We start from the raw sequence: 20,463 nt of genomic DNA on the forward strand, positions 1-20,463 counted from the left end.
AGACATCAAGTTTGTGGTAATTTTTTTTCTTTTTTTTTAAATTAATTTTATTTTTTTAATGGGGTGACATCAATAAATCAGGATACATATATTCAAAGATAACAAGTCCAGGTTATCTTGTCATTCAATTATGTTGCATACCCATCACCCAAAGTCAGATTGTCCTCTGTCACCTTCTATCTAGTTTTCTTTGTGCCCCTCCCCCTCCCCCTTTCCCTCTCCCTTTTCCCTCTCCCCCCCCCCCTGTAACCACCACACTCTTATCAATGTCTCTTAGTTTCAATTTTATGTCCCACCTACGTATGGAATAATGCAGTTCCTGTTTTTTTCTGATTTACTTATTTCACTTCGTATCATGTTATCAAGATCTTGTGGTAATTTTTTAGAGCAGCAATAGAAAACTATTATAATAACTTACCTCTGTTGATTTCCAAGTATTAAACTTGAGTGGTATTGTTTCCTGGGACAATGCAGTTTCACTAGGCAATTGAATGTCTTGCCACTCCTCTTGTTTCCATCCTGCCTTGGAAGTGTTCTCTGTCAATAACATAAAGTTAAGATTTTATTTTGGCAAAAATGGTAATATTTTGGCCCTGGCTGGTTGGCTCAGTGGTAGAGCGTCGGCCTGGCATGCAGGAGTCCCAGGTTCGATTCCCAGCCAGGGCACACAGGAGAAGCGCCCAACTGCTTCTCCACCCCTCCCCTTCTCCTTCCTCTCTGTCTCTCTCTTCCCCTCCCACAGCCAAGGCTCCATTGGAGCAAAGTTGGCCGGGCACTAAGGATGGCTCTATGGCCTTTGCCCCAGGCACTAGAATGGCTCTGGATGCAACAGAGCGATGCCCCAGAGGGGCAGAGCATCGCCCCCCTGGTGGGCATGCTGGGTGGATCCCGGTTGAGCGCATGCGGAAATCTGTCTGACTGCCTCCCCCGTTTCCAACTTCAGAAAAATACAAAAAAAAAAAGTAATATTTTTACATTAGCTCACAATTTTTAAGTCAATCACTTCTGAAGATCCATTTTGTCTATAAAATACACATCATTTACCAATGGTTACCTATGAATAGTAATCATTTTAATATAGCCCTTTATAATAACTAATAGTTGAGACAAAGTTTAAAACTACAGTTTCAATTCTAGCCTTTCTCCTGTCAACAATTTTATAGTTTTACTTTTTGAAACATCTTTTTTAATATAAGATATAATATTGTCTAGAAATAGTTTTAAAATGTGAAAATGATTCAAATAAAATTTTAGCAAAGCAGGAATAATAACTATAACTATTTTAATTAATATTTATAAGAAGTTTATTACTGCTATGTGAACTTCACATTTTCTAAACAAAATTAGTCAGAAATGTAGATTATTTGATAAGAACTTTTAAACAAAAAAATTAAACATAAAAGAATATGGCAATGAGAATAAACTGATATATCTGCTTATATATTTTTATGGAATCTAACATTTTTGTAGTCTAAATATTATTTTTGTATGTTAATTACTATGTAAACAAAGTATTAGTTCCAGCTTCATCTCAGTATATTATTGGGTACAATAAGAAGTATAAGAAAGCTATTTCCAAACTGGTATATGCACACCATTGTCGGTATTTGAACTTCCTACGGTCAGGGTAGACATAGATAATTTTATTGGAGTCAATACACAGATCCACAACTTCTGTACAGATTCTTTCCCAAAACTGATCATCCTGAGAATGCAACTGTGTAGAAGCATCAGGCAAGTTCTTTTCCCCTTCCCTTTCATATTCAAGTTTCTCCTACTTTCTAAAGAAAGACATATCCTTTACTTAATCTTATTATTCTACATCTTCCCTAAGGTGCAAGCATAAGAACCTTTAAGGTACCAAACAATGGTTTAAAATGGTATGGGGTCACCTCCTTTAATCAAGGCATGAAAAACCCAAAGTAGAGCTTCAAAGTTTGTCCTGTCTTACATATATTTCTTTTAAAGGCAAAACATGACATAAGTAATGGAATTTTGGTCCATAGTGGGATGTTTGATATTCAGTTATATTACAGTATGGATAAGCAGGACAGTCGACAAACTTCATTTAATGTGGTTGTGCTTTTCACCCCCTAACTACCATCAAAGAATGCATCATTCCTGAGAAAGAGTCCTATGAGAAGAAAGCAAAAAGCATGGGAGGCTGGGACCCTTAATTTCATCAAAGCAGCAACATTATAACAAGTCTCCATGCCACAGCTATCTACCTTAGGAAAAGAGTTCAGGAATATGAATACTACCAGAGTGATGTCTGTTTACATATTTATTTGAGAAAATAAAGTAAGACATTTTCTGAAAGAAAATTTAAATCTATCTGATTTGGCTGGTTGTTTTGACAGGGAGGTCTAGTTTTGACAACTAGGTAAATACAGTAAATAATTACCAAAAACTGAATGAACCAAATCTGCAGTTCTGAAGAGTTGATGAAAATATATTTAAAGTATATGATACAAAATCATTTTCTCAAATAAATATTGTATTAGCAGATATATTATAATTAATGTTTTTCTATTTCTCATAAGTGTTCAAGTATAACAAGTATTATAAATAGTCATTTGATAAATTTTAGTAAAGGTTTTTGGTATTAGTCTCAGAAACTGAGAAAGTAAATTACTCCTAATAACTGTTTAACTGTTCAATCTTTTCCTATGTAGGGTGTTTCCAGTCCTTTGCTTTTGACTACACTGAAGAAATTCTTAATCAAGTTAACAGTTGACAAGAAATGAAAAACATTTTTATAATAAACCATTATATAATTTATGGCATATTACCTGGAAGAAATTCATAGAATTGATTGACATTGCTATAATAAAACACCTCTATTCCCACCTACAATTTATGTGAACAAGACTTCTCAGCATTTACATCTATAAAAATGTAAAACAGAAAGAGAATTTATGCTGAACCCTGCTTCTTTCTAGCAATAGGTAATATTCACACATGGTAATTGAACAGTTCCATGCATCTCATAAAAACATGTGTTTCCAATAAAATTGTATCCTTTATGTTTAATAAATATTATAATATATTTATGTGGTTTTGATTTTGACTAATTGGGTACTAAAAATAATTTTAACGATAAGTTAGTCTAGAAGGAATATTTTACCACTTAAAGTCTATAGTCAGAAGAAAATTTTTTGGAAGATTTTAAAAAATAATTTCAGCCCTGGCCAGTTGACTTAGTGGTAGAGCATTGGCCTGGTGTGTGGGATGTGCTGGGTTTGATTCCCAGTCAGGGCACACAGGAGAAGGAGAAGTGTGCTTCTCCACCCCTCCCATTCCCCTTTCTCTCTCTCTCTCTCTCTCTCTCTCTCTCTCTCTTCCTCTCCCACTGCCATGGCTCGATTGGTTTGAGTGCATTGGCCCTGAGTGCTGAAGATGGCTCCATGGAGCCTCCACCTCAGGTGCTAAAAGTAGTTCAGATGCGAGTATGGCCCCAGATAAGCAAAGCACAGGCCCCAGATGGAAGTTGCCAGGTGAATCTCTGGTTGAGGTACATACAGGAGTCTCTCTCTACCTCCCCTCTTCTCACTTGGAAAAAGAGGGGGAAAAATTAATAATAATTTCAATTTTGTTTGACCATGGTGACACAATGGATAGAGTGTCCACTTGGGACACTGAGGTCCCAAGTTCGAAACTTTGAGGTTGCCAACTTAAGCATGGGTTCACCAGGTTGAGCATGGGGTTGCCAGCTTGAGTGTGGGATCATCAACATAATCTGAAGGTTGCTGGTTTGAGCCCAGAGGTCTCTGGCTTGAAGCCCAAGGTCGCTGGCTTGAAGCTCAAGGTTGCTGGCTTAGGCAAGGGGTCACTGGCTCGGCTCGAGTACCCCCCCCTGCAGTCAAGACACATATGAGAAGAAACCAATGAACAGCTAAAGTTCTGCAACTATCAGTTGATACTTCTCATCTCTCTCCCTTCCTGTCTGTCTGTCTCTCACTCACACACAAAAATAATAATATTAATAATAACAATTTCAATTTATATACATATTTGATGCAGAACATACTTTCAAGCATAAAAATACTTCTATTAGGATGTGGATTTCTATTAGATTTCTATTAGACATTCTGAGAAGGGTGTGGAACAGAAAATATAACTTCAAGTAGAAAATGGAATGATGTAAAATTTCCAACAATTAAAAAGACCATGTATTTTTTTCAAAGGAATGACTAGAAGTATCAATTACAATAGTATTTAGATTCCTTTAGATACACTTAAAAGTCTCATGTAATAGTTTTTGTTTGTTTTGTTTTCTTCTATCTTCAATGTCTTTATTTTGAATTATATCCTTTGCAGTTACTTATGATAGTATTTCACAAGTCAACTTAAAAATATGTAAGGAGGTATATAATTTTTCAAAAGCATTTCATGGGTTATGCAAGGAAAATAGCTTGAAAAGCAATGATATAAGACATAAATGGGCCTGACCAGGCGGTGGCGCAGTGGATAGAGCATCGGACTGGGATGCAGAGGACCCTGGTTCGAGACCTCGAGGTCGCCAGCTCAAAGCTCACCAGCTTGAGCCTAAGGTCGCTGGCTCAAGCAAGGGGTTACTTGGTCTGCTGTAGCCCACGGTCAAGGCACATATGAGAAAGCAATCAATGAACAACTAAGGTGTTGTAACGAAAAACTAATGATTGATTCTTCTCATCTCTCTCCATTTCTGTCTGTCTGTCCCTATCTATCCCTCTCTCTGTTAAAAAAAAAAAAAAAGACATAAATGGTCCTTGCCTTCAAAAAGTTTTTATCCTCACTAGGAAGATATGACTAACAACAGACTAATAGGAAACAATTAGAGAACAATAACATGCCAAAATTCCTTAAATTAACTGACTTTGGACTAGACATGCAAAGAAGGGGGGAAATCAATGTATACCAGAGTAATAAGAAAGATCCTCAAATAAGAAGTAAAATTTGAATAAACTTTGAAGGATGGTTAGGATCCTGATACTGTAAGAGGGAGAAATTATTCTAAGCAGAAGGACCTGCATGGGCAAAAGAAGTAAGTATGGTGTGTATACCAAAGATACTAAAGAAAGAATAAGAACTTTGCATTTATGGTTCTAACTTTTCATTTTATTGTAACTTCACATGAAATGAATAATTAAAATGAGCTTATTTGGGGCTTAGAGGTCTTATAATTAGTACTGGCAAACAGTAGTGTTTTGAGGCTTAGATCATCTATGTACTTTTATGTGACTTAATCAGGGACTATATTATCATTTTTGAGAATTCAGCAGCAATCATCCTTGAAATGATAGTGACCTAGGTTTTAGTCATCACAGAAGTAGATTAATAAAAATTTCAAGAACTCAATTTTGAAGTGTGAGGAAACTGAGAAACAGCAAGAATTGTAAAAGAAAAAATATCTTGCATAGTAGGAGATGCATTTAGCCTAGAATACCTAAAATATTATATACCTATATTAAATAATCTTATTGGGGCAAGAAGGAAGGCAGTTAAAATATAGTGAGTCTATGGAACTCATTTAGAAGTTTTTCTAGCCTAAGATAGCATAATACTGAAAGTGAGATATGCTTGATTTAATTAGATGATTCCACAATATTTATCTCTGGATTTTCACAAGCAAATGGAAGGGGATAACACATATTTAGTTCCTTGGTAGAAATAAAGTCCCTTTGTTATCATAAGCTGTTTATCAATTGAGGCTGTGAACTCACATGCCAGGGAGACTAGTACATGAATGAGAAACTTCAAAGGAAAAAGTGAAGATGCTATAGGAAATGATGCTATTGAGTCATTCAAAGATGAGTGCTTAGATACTAAAGCTGTAGATACTTTGTAGAAACTATCGAGAGAGAAGCTGTAGATCCTTTTGAGCCTGTATCATTCAGATAATACTGCAAAGCAGAACTAGTAAATCCTGTGATATTTCTTAGATGAGATATCAAACTGACATTCAAACTGTCAGACATTAACAATGCAACAGCACATCTTAGAAGTGAAATGCTTCATAAGTTGAACAAATTCTCAAATCAGTCTATTTATTATTTAGCATCTAATAAACATTGTTGCTATGTATTGAAAGTACACTTTTAGGTATAATTTAAATAAATTAGTGATTTACTTAACAAAATTAATTTTTTTAAATAAACAAAATTTTAAAAATAAATTAATTTTTGAAAACAAATTCATCATAGAAAATAGTCAGTGGGCTAGTGAAGAACTGGTAAGATATAAAAGTCTCATAGTGATTAAGTTTCTATCTAACCTTTCCTGGATCATGAGTTTGGAACCTTAACAATTTTACTATCCTACACTTCAACCTCTTCAAGTTATTGACATTTGTCCTAATTTTTTAAAATTTCATTTTATAATAATTTCAAACTTGCAGAAAAATTGTAAGAATAGTACAAAGAACTCCCATATATTCTTCATCCTGATTCACCAATTGTTAACATTTTGCCTCATTTGCTTTATAATTCTTTTTCTTCACTTACGTACACATATTCTGATAGTCCTGTATCTTGAATCTTGAAGAAAATCCATTGTGCTATATTGGGTTCCCCAGAAAACAGATCTGATGGCTCAGATTGGCTTGAGGGAGATTCACTAGGGAGTGTTCTTGGAAACAATCTGTGTGAGGAGTGGGGAAGGCAGAACTGGAGAAGGTAGGATTGGGCCAGGGAGAACTGTAGGTTGCAACAGCGGCCTTAGCCAATTTCTTACTAGAAGTTTTGAGGTTGGAATGGTTCTTCACAGTTGTCCTGTCTTGAAGCAAGGGGGCTGGCCACAGCTACAAGTAATTAGATGTATGCCCCTCATGAAGTGGGTGTGTCCTTGGGCAAAGAGACTGTCTTCAGCTGTGGGGAAGGCCCAGAGAAGGACTTGCTGAGAGCCCTGAGCCACCAACCCTCCCAGCAGAAAGGAGTGCTTTGATTCTGAAGCGGACATCTGGGGGGGGGGGGCGCACCATAGCACCCACTATAGGCACAACCTCTATGAGCCCACTGGCTTCTGAGAAATGCTGCAGAGGGACAGGAGACAGAGTTTTGAGTACATCTTTTTTGAAAGGTGAATTTTGACATTAGTGGGAAAAGGCATTTAGAAAAATAAAACAGTAAAGGTATAAAGAATAAAAAATCAGAGATGTTTAAGCAGAGTTTTAATTTCAAAACAGGTAAATAAGAAAAGGTGAGAAAGGACAAATTTTTGTTGCAGGAGATCTTAAAATGAGAGTTAAGGCTATTTTATTTCAGTGTTTTAATAGCAATAGCATACGAAAGTTGAGACATTGCCAGTAGTTCTTACTTAAGAATAAGAGAAGCCTGACCAGGTGGTGGTGCAGTGGATACAGCATGGAACTGGGATGTAGAGGACCCAGGTTTGAAACCCCGAGGTCATCAGCTTGAGCATGGGATCATAGATATGACCCCATGGTCGCTGGCTTGAGCCCAAAGGTCGCTGGCTTGAAGCTCAAAGTCACAGATTTGAGCAAGGGGTCACTCGCCCTGCTGTAGCCCTCCACTCAGTCAAGGCACGTACGAGAAAGCAATCGAAGAACAACTGAGCAGCTGCAACAAAGAATTGATGCTTCTCATCTCTCTCCCTTCCTATCTGTCTGTCCCTATCTGTCCCTCTCTGTCTCTGTCACAACAGAAAAAGAACCCCCATCAACTATTAAATGTTCAGGTATTGTACAAAGAGAAACACACAGTCACTACAAAAGCAGGTTTAGTCAGTGGCTGACTCCTGGGTTAAAAGAGCAGATTGAAACTGCAACACAGAATTTCCATCACCCAATACTTGAGATTTTTTTTAATGTTAAAATGAATAAAAATTTATAACAGCAATCTAACATGAAAACAGATAAAATAAACATAATTTTTAAGAGAAAAAGATTAAAATACTGGTGACCATGAAAAAAAACCAAGATCTAGGACATCTCTTCTTCCCCAAAGGGTACTAATGAGCTGACAAGATTAAGATTTCTCATCAATATTCAAATGTCTAGGGAAAAAGGGAACTGAGGGAACAATACTTTTTATTTCCTTATGACTGAGAAGAGGAAGTGGCTAAAATATATATATATATATATATATATATATATATATATATATATATATATATATATATATGAGAAACAGAGTGAGTCAATAAAGATGCTGATATTTTAATGCAAATGAAATCCACAGTTTCACATTGAGTTGGCAGATGAGCTGAAGCCGGAGGTCATGTCTCCACCCATGGGAACAGGATACATTTCCCAACAAGACAGAATGAACAGGATCTTGTACAAAACTCAGAAGATAGAGCAGACTCCATCAGGAGTCCCCAAACTACAACCCGCGGGCCGCATGCGGCCCCCTGAGGCCATTTATCCGGCCCCCACCGCACTTCTGGAAGGGGTACCTCTTTCGTTGGTGGTCAGTGAGAGGAGCACTGTATGTGGTGGACCTCCAACGGTCTGAGGGACAGTGAACTGGACCCCTGTGTAAAAAGTTTGGGGACCCCTGCTCCAGGTATTCTAAAGAAGGCTGCATATAGCCTAAAGAAGGCTGTATGAAAGTGAATGAAATAATAGCCCACAAACTGCAACTTGGTGGAGAAAACAAACTGGTCTCAGAGATGGTGGGAAGAGTCAAGAAATCACTAAGTATATCTGAGCAAAAAAATTGCCAAAGCTTATTGTGCTGCACCTATATTCACCCATTTACTTCTTACACCAAGTCTATAACAGAAACTGTATTATCACCATTTTACAGAAGATGAAATTGCAGCACAAAGGTTTAAGTAATATGTCCAAGTCACACAATCCACACAATTTGAATCAGGATGCAAACCCAGGTAGTATGCTAAGAAACCAGAGCACTTAACCATCATTCCCTACTTGCCTTCAAAATGAAGTGCCTCATCAGAGCTGCCAAAATATCAGCGGGCTATAAACAAATGACCTGGTGCAAACCAAACGTATTCCAGTAGGAAAAAAAGGATAAGAAAAGAGAAGGAGGAAGTGAGGGAGAAGCAAAAAAGAGAAGGAGAGAAAAAAAAAAAAGACAGGCCAAAAAAAGAAAAATTACAAATGTAGAAAATGTAGCTCAAGGATCAGAAGGAAATTCATCATAATATGGCATTGGATGTTTTTTGTAGGTAAGGTAAATTGTATTTTCATATATTTCATTTTATAATTTTTTGTTGCAACTGTATAAACAATAACAGGGTGAACATTTTTAAAAATATATTTCTTGGCCTTACATGTTTCTCCTCTTTTTTAGAAAATGCTTTCCATATCTCCTTCCTATTTTTTTTTTTTTTACTTTAGAGTTGAACACTTGAAACCTGTATAATTTTATTAACCAATATCACCCCAATAAATCATTTTCTATTTTTCCTTTTCTTTTTTTATTTCCATTTTTATCCTTTTCTTATTTGTAGGAAGTTTATATATATTCTTGATACGAATCATTGTCAGTTATTTGTTTTTTTGTTGTTTTTTTTTTGAAGCTGGTAACGGGAGAGACAGTCAGACAGACTCCCGCATGCGCCTGACCGGGATCCACCCGGCATGCCCACCAGGGGCGACGCTCTGCCCACCAGGGGGCGACGCTCCGCCCCCCCCCCCCCCCGGGGCGTTGCCCTGCCACGACCAGAGCCACTCCAGCGCCCGGGGCAGAGGCCAAGGAGCCATCCCCAGCGCCCAGGCCACCTTCGCCCCTATGGAGCTCCAGCTGCGGGAGGGGAAGAGAGAGACAGAGAGGAAGGAGGGGGGGGGGGGTGGAGAAGCAAATGGGCGCCTCTCCCATGTGCCCCGGCCGGGAATCAAACCCGGGTCCCCCGCACGCCAGGCCGACGCTCCACCGCTGAGCCAACCGGCCAGAGCCCATTGTCAGTTATTTGTGTTGAAAATATTTCTCCTAGTTTCTGTCTTGTTCACTTTTATATGGTGTTTTTTAACAAAGAGAAAAATTTTAATTTAACATAGTTTTATTAGTTTTCTATTGCTGCCAAAAACTACCACAAACTTAGAGGCTTAAAACAATACCTACTTCTTATGTTATAGTTCTGTAGGTCAGAAATCTAGGCAGGCTTGCCTGGGTTCTCTGCTTCAGGTCTCACAAGGCCAAAATCAAGGTTTTATTAGTTTAGCTGGACTTTTTTCTGGTGACTCTGGGAAGAATCCACTTCCAAGATCATTAAGGTTGTTGAGAGAATTCAGTTCTTACGACGACGGTAGAACTGAAGTCCTCATTTCCTTGCTTGCTGGCAACCAAGGGTCACTTTCTGCTTCTGGAAGTCACCTGCATTTCTCATCACTCCATCCTCAAGCGACTAAGAGTACATCAGATCCTTCTCACACAGCACCTCAGATTTCCTCTTCTGCCACTAGCAGGAGAAAACTCTGATTTAAAAGGGTTCATGTGGCCCTGGCCGGTTGGCTCAGTGGTAGAGCGTCGGCCTGGCGTGCAGGAGTCCCAGGTTCGATTCCCAGCCAGGGCACACAGGAGAAGCGTCCATCTGCTTCTCCACCTCTCCTTCCTCTCTGTCTCTTTCTTCCCCTCCCACAGCCAGGGCTCTATTGGAGCAGGGTTGGCCAGGGGGCGCTGAGGATGGCTCTATGGCCTCTGCCTCAGGCGCTAGAATGGCTCTGGTTGCAACAGAGCAAGGGCCCAGATGGGTGGAGCATCGCCGCCCCCTGGTGGGCGTGCCAGGTGGATCCCGGTCGGGCGCATGCGGGAGTCTGTCTGCCTCCCCGTTTCCAACTTCAGAAAAATACCAAAAATACAAAAAAAAAAAAAAAAAAAAAGGTTTCATGTGATTAGATCAGGCCCACCCAAACACTCCCTTTTTGGCATATATTGTAACATAATCATGAGAGTGATAATTAATCATATTCACAATTATGCCCACATTAAAAGGGGAGGGAGGGGATTATATAAAAGCAATGGTCATTGGAGCTTATTCACAGAATTGTGCCTACCGCAATAGTCAAATTGAAAAGTACTTTTTAAAAAAGAAAAGTTTGGGCCCTGGCCGGTAGGCTCGGTGGTAGAGCGTTGGCCTGGTGTGCGGAAGTTCCGGGTTCGATTCCCGGCCAGGGCACACAGGAGAGGTGCCCATCTGCTTCTCCACCCCTCCCCCTTTCCTTCCTTTCTGTCTCTCTCTTCCCCTCCCGCAGCCAAGGCTCCATTGGAGCAAAAGATGGCCCGGGCGCTGGGGATGGCTCCTTGGCCTCTGCCCCAGGCGCTAGAGTGGCTCTGGTCAAGACAGAGCGACGCTGCGGATGGGCAGAGCATCGCCCCCTGGTGGGCATGCTGGGTGGATCCCGGTCTGGCACATGCGGGAGTCTGTCTGACTGCCTCTCCGTTTCCAGCTTCAGAAAAAAAGAAAAAAAAAGTTTGTACTTTTTCTATTATGTTTAAGAAATCCTACCCTACACCTCAATGTAAAAAAGGTATTCTCCTCCTATATTTTCTTCTAAACATTTTGAAGTTTTGTTTTTTACTTTGAAGTCCTTAATTCATCTAGAATTTGCTTTTGTGCAGAATATGAGGTAGAGACCTATTTCATTATTTTCAATATAGATAAATAACTGCTTCAGTATTCAGTAGTTCATCTTTTGCCAACCTGAGTGGTATGCCACTTCTCTCATATACTAAGATAACAGAGCTGCACAGGTCCACATTCTGGGATCTACAGTTTATTCCATTGGTCCATACACCTAACCCTGCATCAAGACCACAATGTCATGATGACTAATAACTTCATAGTCTTGCTATCTAGAAAGGCAAGCTCTCCACCTATTTTTCTTCAGGAATATTTGGATATTCTTTTTTTAATTTTTATTTTATTTATTTATTTTAGAAAGGAGAGAGAGAGAGAGGAGAGAGAGAGAGAGAGAGAGAGAGAGAGAGAGAGAGAGAAGGGGGAGGAGCAGGAAGTATCAACTCCCATATGTGCCTTGACCAGGCAAACCCAGGGTTTCGAACCGGCAACCTCAGCATTTCCAGGTCGACACTTTATCCACTGCGCCACCACAGGTCAGGCCTTAATTTTTTTTTTTTATTATTCATTTTAGAAAGGAGAGAGAGAGAGAGAGAGAGAGATATTCTTGACCTTTTGATTCTTCCAGATAAGTTTTAGAATCAGCCCATAAAATTCAATTTTTAAAATCATTTTTAAATTTTGATTGTAATTGCACTGAATCAGTGGTTCTAACCAGAGGCAATTTTGGTGCCCAGGGGATGTTTGATGATGTCTGCAGACATTTTTGATTTTCACAATAGGAAAAGATGTGTCTAATAGCATCTAGACCAGGGAGAATGCTCAACATCCTACACTGCAAGGACAGCCCTTAAAGAATAACCTGTCTTAAAATGTCAATTGTATCAACATTTAAGAAGCCCTCCACTATATCTTTTCAATTTGGAGATAACTGATATTTATATTTTCAAGTATTTTAAAGACAAACATGTATATCTTTCCATTTATATAGGTCCTCTTTAATGTATTTCAGTTGTGTTATAATTTTCAGTGTACAAATCTTGTACATCTTTTGTAAATTTTATACCTAAGCAGGACATAATATTTTGCTATTATAACTAGTATTTTTTAAAATGTGTTTATTGTTTGTTAATGATACATAACTTGATTTATATATTCTGATCTTATAGCCAGACATCTTGCTAAATTCTTTTTTCAGTGAGAAGACATTTACTAATCATATATGTGTCACAAGAAAAGAAATATTAGTCAATGAATCATTGAAACATCCAAACCTCAACTATTCTATAATCCATAATAATACAGCCTCACTGCTTCAAGAAAGCAATAGGAGAATTTTTTTTATAAATTTTTATTTTAATGGGGTGACATAAATAAATCAGGGTACATATATTCAAAGAAAACATGTCCAGGTTATCTTGTCATTCAATTCTGTTGCATACCCATCACCCAAAGAGAGATTGTCCTCCGTCACCTTCTATCTAGTTTTCTTTGTACCTCTCCCCCTCCCCCTCTCCTTTCTTCCCTCCCCCCACCCCCCGTAACCACCACACTCTTGTCCATGTCTCTTAGTCTCGTTTTTATGTCCCACCAATGTATGGAATCCCGCAGTTCTTGTTTTTTTCTGATTTACTTATTTCACTCCGTATAATGTTATCAAGATCCCACCATTTTGTTGTAAGTGATCCGATGTCCTCATTTCTTACGGCTGAATAGTATACTATGGTGTATATGCGCCACATCTTCTTTATCTAGTCTTCTATTTTTTTTTACAGTGATTAAAGCCTTTAAGCAAACTCTTGGCCAATACAGCAAGAATCCATAAAAGAGTAGTGTCCTTAACATGTTCACCAAGTCCAAGTTGGCCCCAACACCATGCCAAATCCCTGAAAAATGCAACCCAACCCCAGTTCAGTCTGTTAGGAGCTGTCACAAGGAGCAGGAGTCCAGGAAAAGTCCACATCCAGGAAAAGTCCGCATGGCACTGGAATTGTTGTCACAATTCTATACTTTGCAGCTCACGTCCATGTCCCAATGACCGCTGCTTCTAGCTGGTAATGATTCAGGTAGACTGGAAAAACTATCTGCAGCATGTGTGGATATGGAGCTTCTGTTCTCCTCTGCCTGGAGAGATGAGACCAGGTTGCTTTTCCCTGGAGCTCTGTGACTGTGGCTTGGTAAAGAGAACCTTGGGATACACTAAGCAGTCTCGGTGTGGCTTCTTCAGTGTTCCTTGGTTGAAAAGTTCTCTCAGTTTAGTCCAAAGTTGGTTTTTCCAGATGATAGTTCTTAAAATTAGTTTGTAATCCACTTTGGTTCTGGGAGGTAGATGTTGGTACGTCCGCCTACTCCAGCTCCATCTTGTCTTTCCCCCTTGCTAAATTTTTTAAAAGATTTTATTTATTAATTTTATTAGGACAGAAAGAGAGGATGAGAGAGAGAGAGAGAGAAAGGAGTGGGGAGGAGTGGGAAGCATCAACTCATAGTAGTTGCTTCTCCTATGTGCCTTGACCAGGCAAGCCCAGGGCTTCGAATCAGTGACCTCATCATTTATCCACTGCACCACCACAGACAGGTCAGGATATATCTTGCTAAATTTAGTATTCCTTTTTTTAAAAAAAAAAAATTTTCCAATTACAATTAACATTCAATATTATTTTGTATTAGTTTCAAGTATACAGCACAGTGGTCAGAGAATCATGTACTTTACAAAGTGTGCCCCCTGATATTTCCAGTACCCACCTAGCAACATACATAGTTATTACAATATTACTGACTATATTTCCTATGCTGTACTTTACATCTCTATGACTATTTTGTAACTAGCAAGCTGTGCTTCTCAATCCCTTCACCTTTTTCACTCAGCCCCTCATCTCCCCTCCCTCTGTTCTCTGTGTCTGTAAGACTGTTTCTGTTTTGTCGGTTTACATTGTTCTTTAGCTTCCACATATTAGTAAAATCATATGGTATTTGTCTTTCTCTGACTTATTTCACTTAGCATAATACCCAAATTTAGTATTTCAATATGTCTACAAATCTTTTCAGGTTTTCTATATGAAAATCCTATCATCTGCAAATAAATTTGTTTCTTTTATTTCAATACTTATGCTTTTAATTTCTCTTACTTGTTTTATTGTGATAGTTAGGAACCTCCAGTACAAATTTGAGCAGAAGCATGAAGAATGGAAGCTTTTTCTTCTACCTGATTCTAAAATAAATACTTCCACATTCAAATGTACAGAAATTTTAAATTTACATTTTAAAATTCAAACAATTTATTTTTTCTAGAAAAAGTGGTCTGTGTAGTACAGATTCTTTGAAATGTTAAGACCTTCTTTATAACATATAATCACTTGTAAAATCCATATTTTAAAAAAATGTTTTATTTACTGACCTATCAATAGATGAGGTAGTCTGAAATTATCTAATATAATGGATGTTTCAATATTTTCCTTTAGTTCTACCAATTTTTTTGCTTTATATACTTTAAAGTTATCTTACTAGATATATTCACATTAGAAATGTTATTATATATGTATTTCTGGGGAATTAAACCTTTTATCATTGGATAAGTTCCAAATAAATCAAAACGAATTAAACCCTAATAGTGCTTTTGGATTTAATTCTATTTTGTCTGATTTAATATAGCTATACCAGCTTTCTTTAGTTAGTATATGCCTCGTTTATCTTTTTCCACCCATTTGCTTTCAACCTTTCTCTGAACTTATGCTTGCAGCATATATCTGTTTTTCTTTTTCCCTAATTTAATAATCTCTGCCTTTTAACAGAGAAGTTTAATTCACTGATATTTATTGTGATTATTAATATATTTGGATTTATTTCTACTGTTTTACTTATGCCCTTTATAAAATTAATTTTTTTTCTCATTTAATTTTTTTCTATTTTGGAATTTATGCACTCTGTACTTCTCTCCTTTTTACATTAACCCTTGAAAGTTTATCATACACATTTACTTTTAAAATTTTAGAGTCACATAATAGTCTTACCCTTCTGTCAAAAAAATACAAGGACCTTAGTACACTATAATTCCACAGACTTACTCTCAACTTACATACCATGGCTACCCACTATTTTAGTTGTCTTTTTTTAAACTCAAAAATGAGACATTGTTTTACACAGGAAGTGTTTGTTTTATTATATATATATATATGTTTACTAATGGTGTCTCTAACCATTCTTCTGGAATAATTTTCCTTCTTTTTAAAGTATATATATTCTTTAATGTAGGTCTCATTGTGGTAAACTTTCAGTGTTTGTATTTATCTGTAAATCACTATTTCACCCCTATCCTTGAATGATAGTTTTGCTGGGTACACAAATATAGGCTATTATTTTCTCTTAGCACTTTGAAAATAGGGCTGTAGCTGATGAATTTATGGTAACTGTCGTTTCTTTGTAGATGTATCCTCTATGTCAGCGGTTCTCAACCTGTGGGTCGCGACCCCGGCAGGGGTCGAATGACCAAAACACAGGGGTCGCCTAAAGCCACAGGTTGAGAACCGCTGCTCTATGTCTTAATATTACTTTCATATATTCTATTTACTTTGGATATAGCTTCTAAATTCTTTTATTTCAGTGGTATTTCTCATTTCTGTAAGTTCCCATTTTTCAAATTTATACATTCATTCCTAATCTTGTTTTTTTAAGTAAAACAGTTTTAATTTTTAAGAGTTTGCGTGGGCTCAAAGAGCAGGCTGTGACATATAACTTGCATTTGAATAACTGGATTAATTTAGAGAAGGGCAAATTGGTTTTGATGGCTGTGCTTAAGTGTATGTCTTTTTTAAAAGACTATATTTTTTAGAACTGTTTTAGGTTTATAACAAAATTGAGGGTAAGGTAAAGAGATTCCCCATATACTCACTGCCCTATACACACACAGCCTTCCCAATTATCAACACTGTGCATACACCCTTATTTAAATACATCACTATTCCTATGTCATGTATCTGACCTTTCTAATATCTACAGTCTTTGGGGAACTAAATATGTTCTTTGCTAATGTTTTTTCCTGTGTTAGGTGATTTGGATTGTGAGCTCATTGCCTGATTTTAATTGGTGAGAATCCTGTGAACCTAACGTGAATTCAGCAGGTTTTCCTCTTGCAGAGACAACTGCCTGGAATCACTTTGTGCCCTCCCGAGTGTCTGGGTTCAGCATAGTATTCCCAGGCCCCAAACTCATTTTCTTAACTACTGACAATTGCCCTTAAGCGACTCACCCCCTACAGTGTCAGTCACTTGCAGTGTCCCAGAGGCAACAAAGTTACTCTGACCACAGCTCACATGTTCTGTTCTTTTTAATTAAATTTAGTTTTTAGGAGGAGAGACCCTTGCAGACTCCCTATATGTTTGGTGAGGCCAGAAATCCCTCAAACAGTGTTGTCATTACCAGTCTTTGGGTACTGTGCAATAAATGGGCTTCTTGGAGCTGCTAGTAAATATTATTGCCAGAGGAGACCTAAAATATTTTTTAGTAAAAAATAGCATCTAATGTAATTTTATTTTTATAAATATTATTTCTCTTTAGTTATGCATCTTTCTATATGAACACGGTGGGGCAAAAGTAGGTTTATAGTTGTATGTGATTTATATATATATATATATTTTAATTTTTTTAATTTTTATGAAGTGAGAAGTGTGGAGGCAAAGAGATAGACTCCCATATGCGTCCGACCGGGATCCACCTGGCAAGCCCATTTGGGGGCAATGCTCTGCCCTTCTGGGGCGTTGCTCCATTGCAACCTGAGCCATTCTAGCATCTGAGGTGGAGGCCATGGAGCCGTCCTCAGCGCCTGGGCCAACTTTGCTCCAATGGAGCCTTGGCTATGGGAGGAGAAGAGAGAGATAGAGAGAAAGGAGAGGGGGAGGGGTGGAGAAGCAGATGGGTGCTTCTCCTGCATGCCCTGGCTGGAAATCGTACCCAGGCTTCCACACGCAGGGCCAACACTCTACCACTGAGCCAATCAGCCAGGGCTATTTTTAAATTTCAAAAAATCACTGCTTGACATTCATCAGTGAAAATGCTTGAGAGCCTGACCAGGCGGTGGCGCAGTGGATAGAGCGTCAGACTGGGATGCAGAGGACCCAGGTTCAAGACCCCGAGGTTGCCAGCCTGAGCACAGGCTCATCTGGTTTGAGCAAAAGCTCACCAGCTTGTACCCAAGGTCGCTGGCTCGAGCAAGGGGTTACTCGGTCTGCTGAAGGCCCGTGGTTGAGGCACATATGAGAAAGAAATCAATGAACAACTAAGGTGTCGCAATGCGCAACAAAAAACTGATGATTGATGCTTCTCATCTCTCCGTTCTTGTCTGTCTCTGTCTATCCCTCTCTCTGACTCTCTCTCTGTCTCTGTAAAAAAAAAAAAAAAAGAAAAAGAAAATGCTTGAGTAGCGACTACCATTTGTAGCATAACCCCTGCCATCTAGATTATATGTGGTAAGGCAACCAAGTGTGACTCCATATCAACTCTATTAGTACAAAGTTCACTGTAGGAATTGTAGTATTGACACTGGTGTTTTTGCTTATAAAAGCATGAAAACTACTTTGAAGTTTAACTTTTGGTTCAACAGGAATCATAGCCCAGAGTAATCCTGTAATACAGGCAAAATTCCACTGCAAAGAATACTACTACTAAAGAGCTCTTTATGGAAGGCTGGATGATGAAGAGAGGTAATGCTTGGCTAATCTGGTTGTACACAGGTCTGTGGTGATAGTTTTTATAATTATTATCTCTAAGTAAAGGACCTAACTCTGGTGCTTATAGCTCAGAGAAGCTGAGTTATAACTGTTTTCTGTATTGCCATCAAGCAGCAATTATCCTTCAGTTCATCTCTTCCCTCAGACATCAAAATCATCTAAACAAAACCACCCAAGCTATCTACTAGAATTAAAACTTTGGGAAAACACTGAGGAATAGAAAAAAGGAGTAGAAGTAGTAACATGTGTATAACACCTTCTCTAAAGTACCTCATTTCCCTTGTTAATTTACAACAAAGAAGCTAGGCACAGCTGTTTCCGCTCTAGATCCTAAAGCCTGGAAATCATATTTCTAGCAATGTCCGGGATCCACCTGGAAATTTTATATTTCATTATAACTAAATAATTTAGAGATGTTTTTAAATTCCTTCTAATGGAAATTTACCTGTATGATAACATCACTTGCCTCCATTTTCTCTAACTCAAATGTTAGAGTCATTTTCAACTTCTCTTCTTCTTCTCCAATACAAAGTCTACTTACCCCATTTCCTCTATATATTCTATCTTGAAACATTGCCTTTCTCTCCTTTCAATAACCCTAAAGCAGGTCTTGGGTGCTTGGACTGAAACTACTGTCTCTTATAAGCTTCTCACCAATTCGTTTCTCCTTCATTTCTACACAAAGCAATAAGAGTTATCTTCCACCAACAGCTGTTTTCAGTAATAAGAAAGCTAAGTTCTTTGACTAAGCTAAACATCCCTTCTGTTCTTCAAGGCCTACAATGGTTCTTAGTTGCCAGTTACATCAAATTGAAATTTTCAAATACTGTTCATTATGTCCTAAATGAACTGTGCTGAGTTCTCTCAACTATCTGTTCACATTTTCCTACATATTTAAATTTAGATTCTCAATTCTATGTAATCTGACAACCATGTATTACCAAGATTAATTCATTTCTTGTTTGTATTCTTTTTTTTTTTTTTTTTTTTTTTTTTTCATTTTTCTGAAGCTGGAAACGGGGATAGACAGTCAGACAGACTCCCGCATGCGCCCGACCGGGATCCACCCGGCACGCCCACCAGGGGCGGTGCTCTGCCCCCCAGGGGGCGATGCTCTGCCCATCCTGGGCGTCGCCATATTGCGACCAGAGCCACTCTAGCGCCTGAGGCAGAGGCCACAGAGCCATGCCCAGCGCCCGGGCCATCTTTGCTCCAATGGAGCCTTGGCTGCGGGAGGGGAAGAGAGAGACAGAGAGGAAAGCGCGGCGGAGGGGTGGAGAAGCAAATGGGCGCTTCTCCTATGTGCCCTGGCCGGGAATCGAACCCCGGTCCTCCGCACGCTAGGCCGACGCTCTACCGCTGAGCCAACCGGCCAGGGCCTTGTTTGTATTCTTTTTAACTATGGTAGGGACTATTTGCTGTTTCTTGTATTTATTTATTCATTCTCTCCTTCTTCCTTAATAGATTCTCTAACTTCATTTGGGTACATAGCTGTCCAGTATAAAGATTATATTTGTTGGCCTCTCTTGCAGCTAGGAATGTCTATGAGACTAAGTGCTAAACAATAATATGTAAGCCAAAATATCATGAGCAACTTCAGTAAGTGTTCTTTTAAAAAGGGGCATCCATATTTCAACTTCTTCTCTTTCCTACTGGCTAGGATGCAGATGTGATAGCTAGAGCTCAAGCAGCTTATCTGTATCATGAACTTGAACTTACATGCTGGTTTGGTGGGGCAATAAGACAGAAAGAACCCTAGGTTGCTGACATCATGGAGAGCCATATCAATCCTAGCCTACCTAGTTCTGGATTACTTTTAGAGGAGAGAAATAAATTCCTATTATGTTTAAGCTGCTACCATTTTTGTAGCCTCTACTACTGTCACTTGTGGGTGTACCTAGTTCTAACTGATCCACCCATCTCTAAGTTTTCATTTGCTACTTCTCTTGTCCCACTAAGAATGCTGCTCCAATTTATTTTCCTATCTTCCCTCCACCCCAACCAAATTGTCAGTTTTCTTCCTTCCTTTCAAGTACAGCTTCAGATTCAAACATGGAATCCTTCATGAAAATGGTTAATATTGCTAAGCTTACTTAATTACTCTTCTTTGAATAAACATACATATCCATATATGAATGCATATATACAGTGACAGATAAATTAAATAAAATTTTATTTTAAAATTGTAACTGATTTTTTAACAAATTTACTATAGCTTTAACACCCAAACATTCATTATTTAAGTAGTACTTTACTA

The 20,463-nt window shown here is 38.4% G+C and overlaps 1 protein-coding gene across 1 annotated transcript in view; it reads right to left on the reverse strand.

Annotated features, from left to right (window-relative positions):
* ENTHD1 (ENTH domain containing 1) overlaps positions 1–20,463 on the reverse strand; it is a 133,503-nt gene that overhangs the window by 104,884 nt on the left and 8,156 nt on the right. Inside the window, exon 3 of the mRNA XM_066358485.1 lies at positions 419–537. Coding sequence (XP_066214582.1) covers positions 419–537 — 119 coding nt within the window. The remainder of the gene's footprint in view (positions 1–418; positions 538–20,463) is intronic.

The sequence above is a fragment of the Saccopteryx leptura genome, chromosome 1 (genome assembly GCF_036850995.1).
Source record: "Saccopteryx leptura isolate mSacLep1 chromosome 1, mSacLep1_pri_phased_curated, whole genome shotgun sequence".
Taxonomy (NCBI): domain Eukaryota; kingdom Metazoa; phylum Chordata; class Mammalia; order Chiroptera; family Emballonuridae; genus Saccopteryx; species Saccopteryx leptura.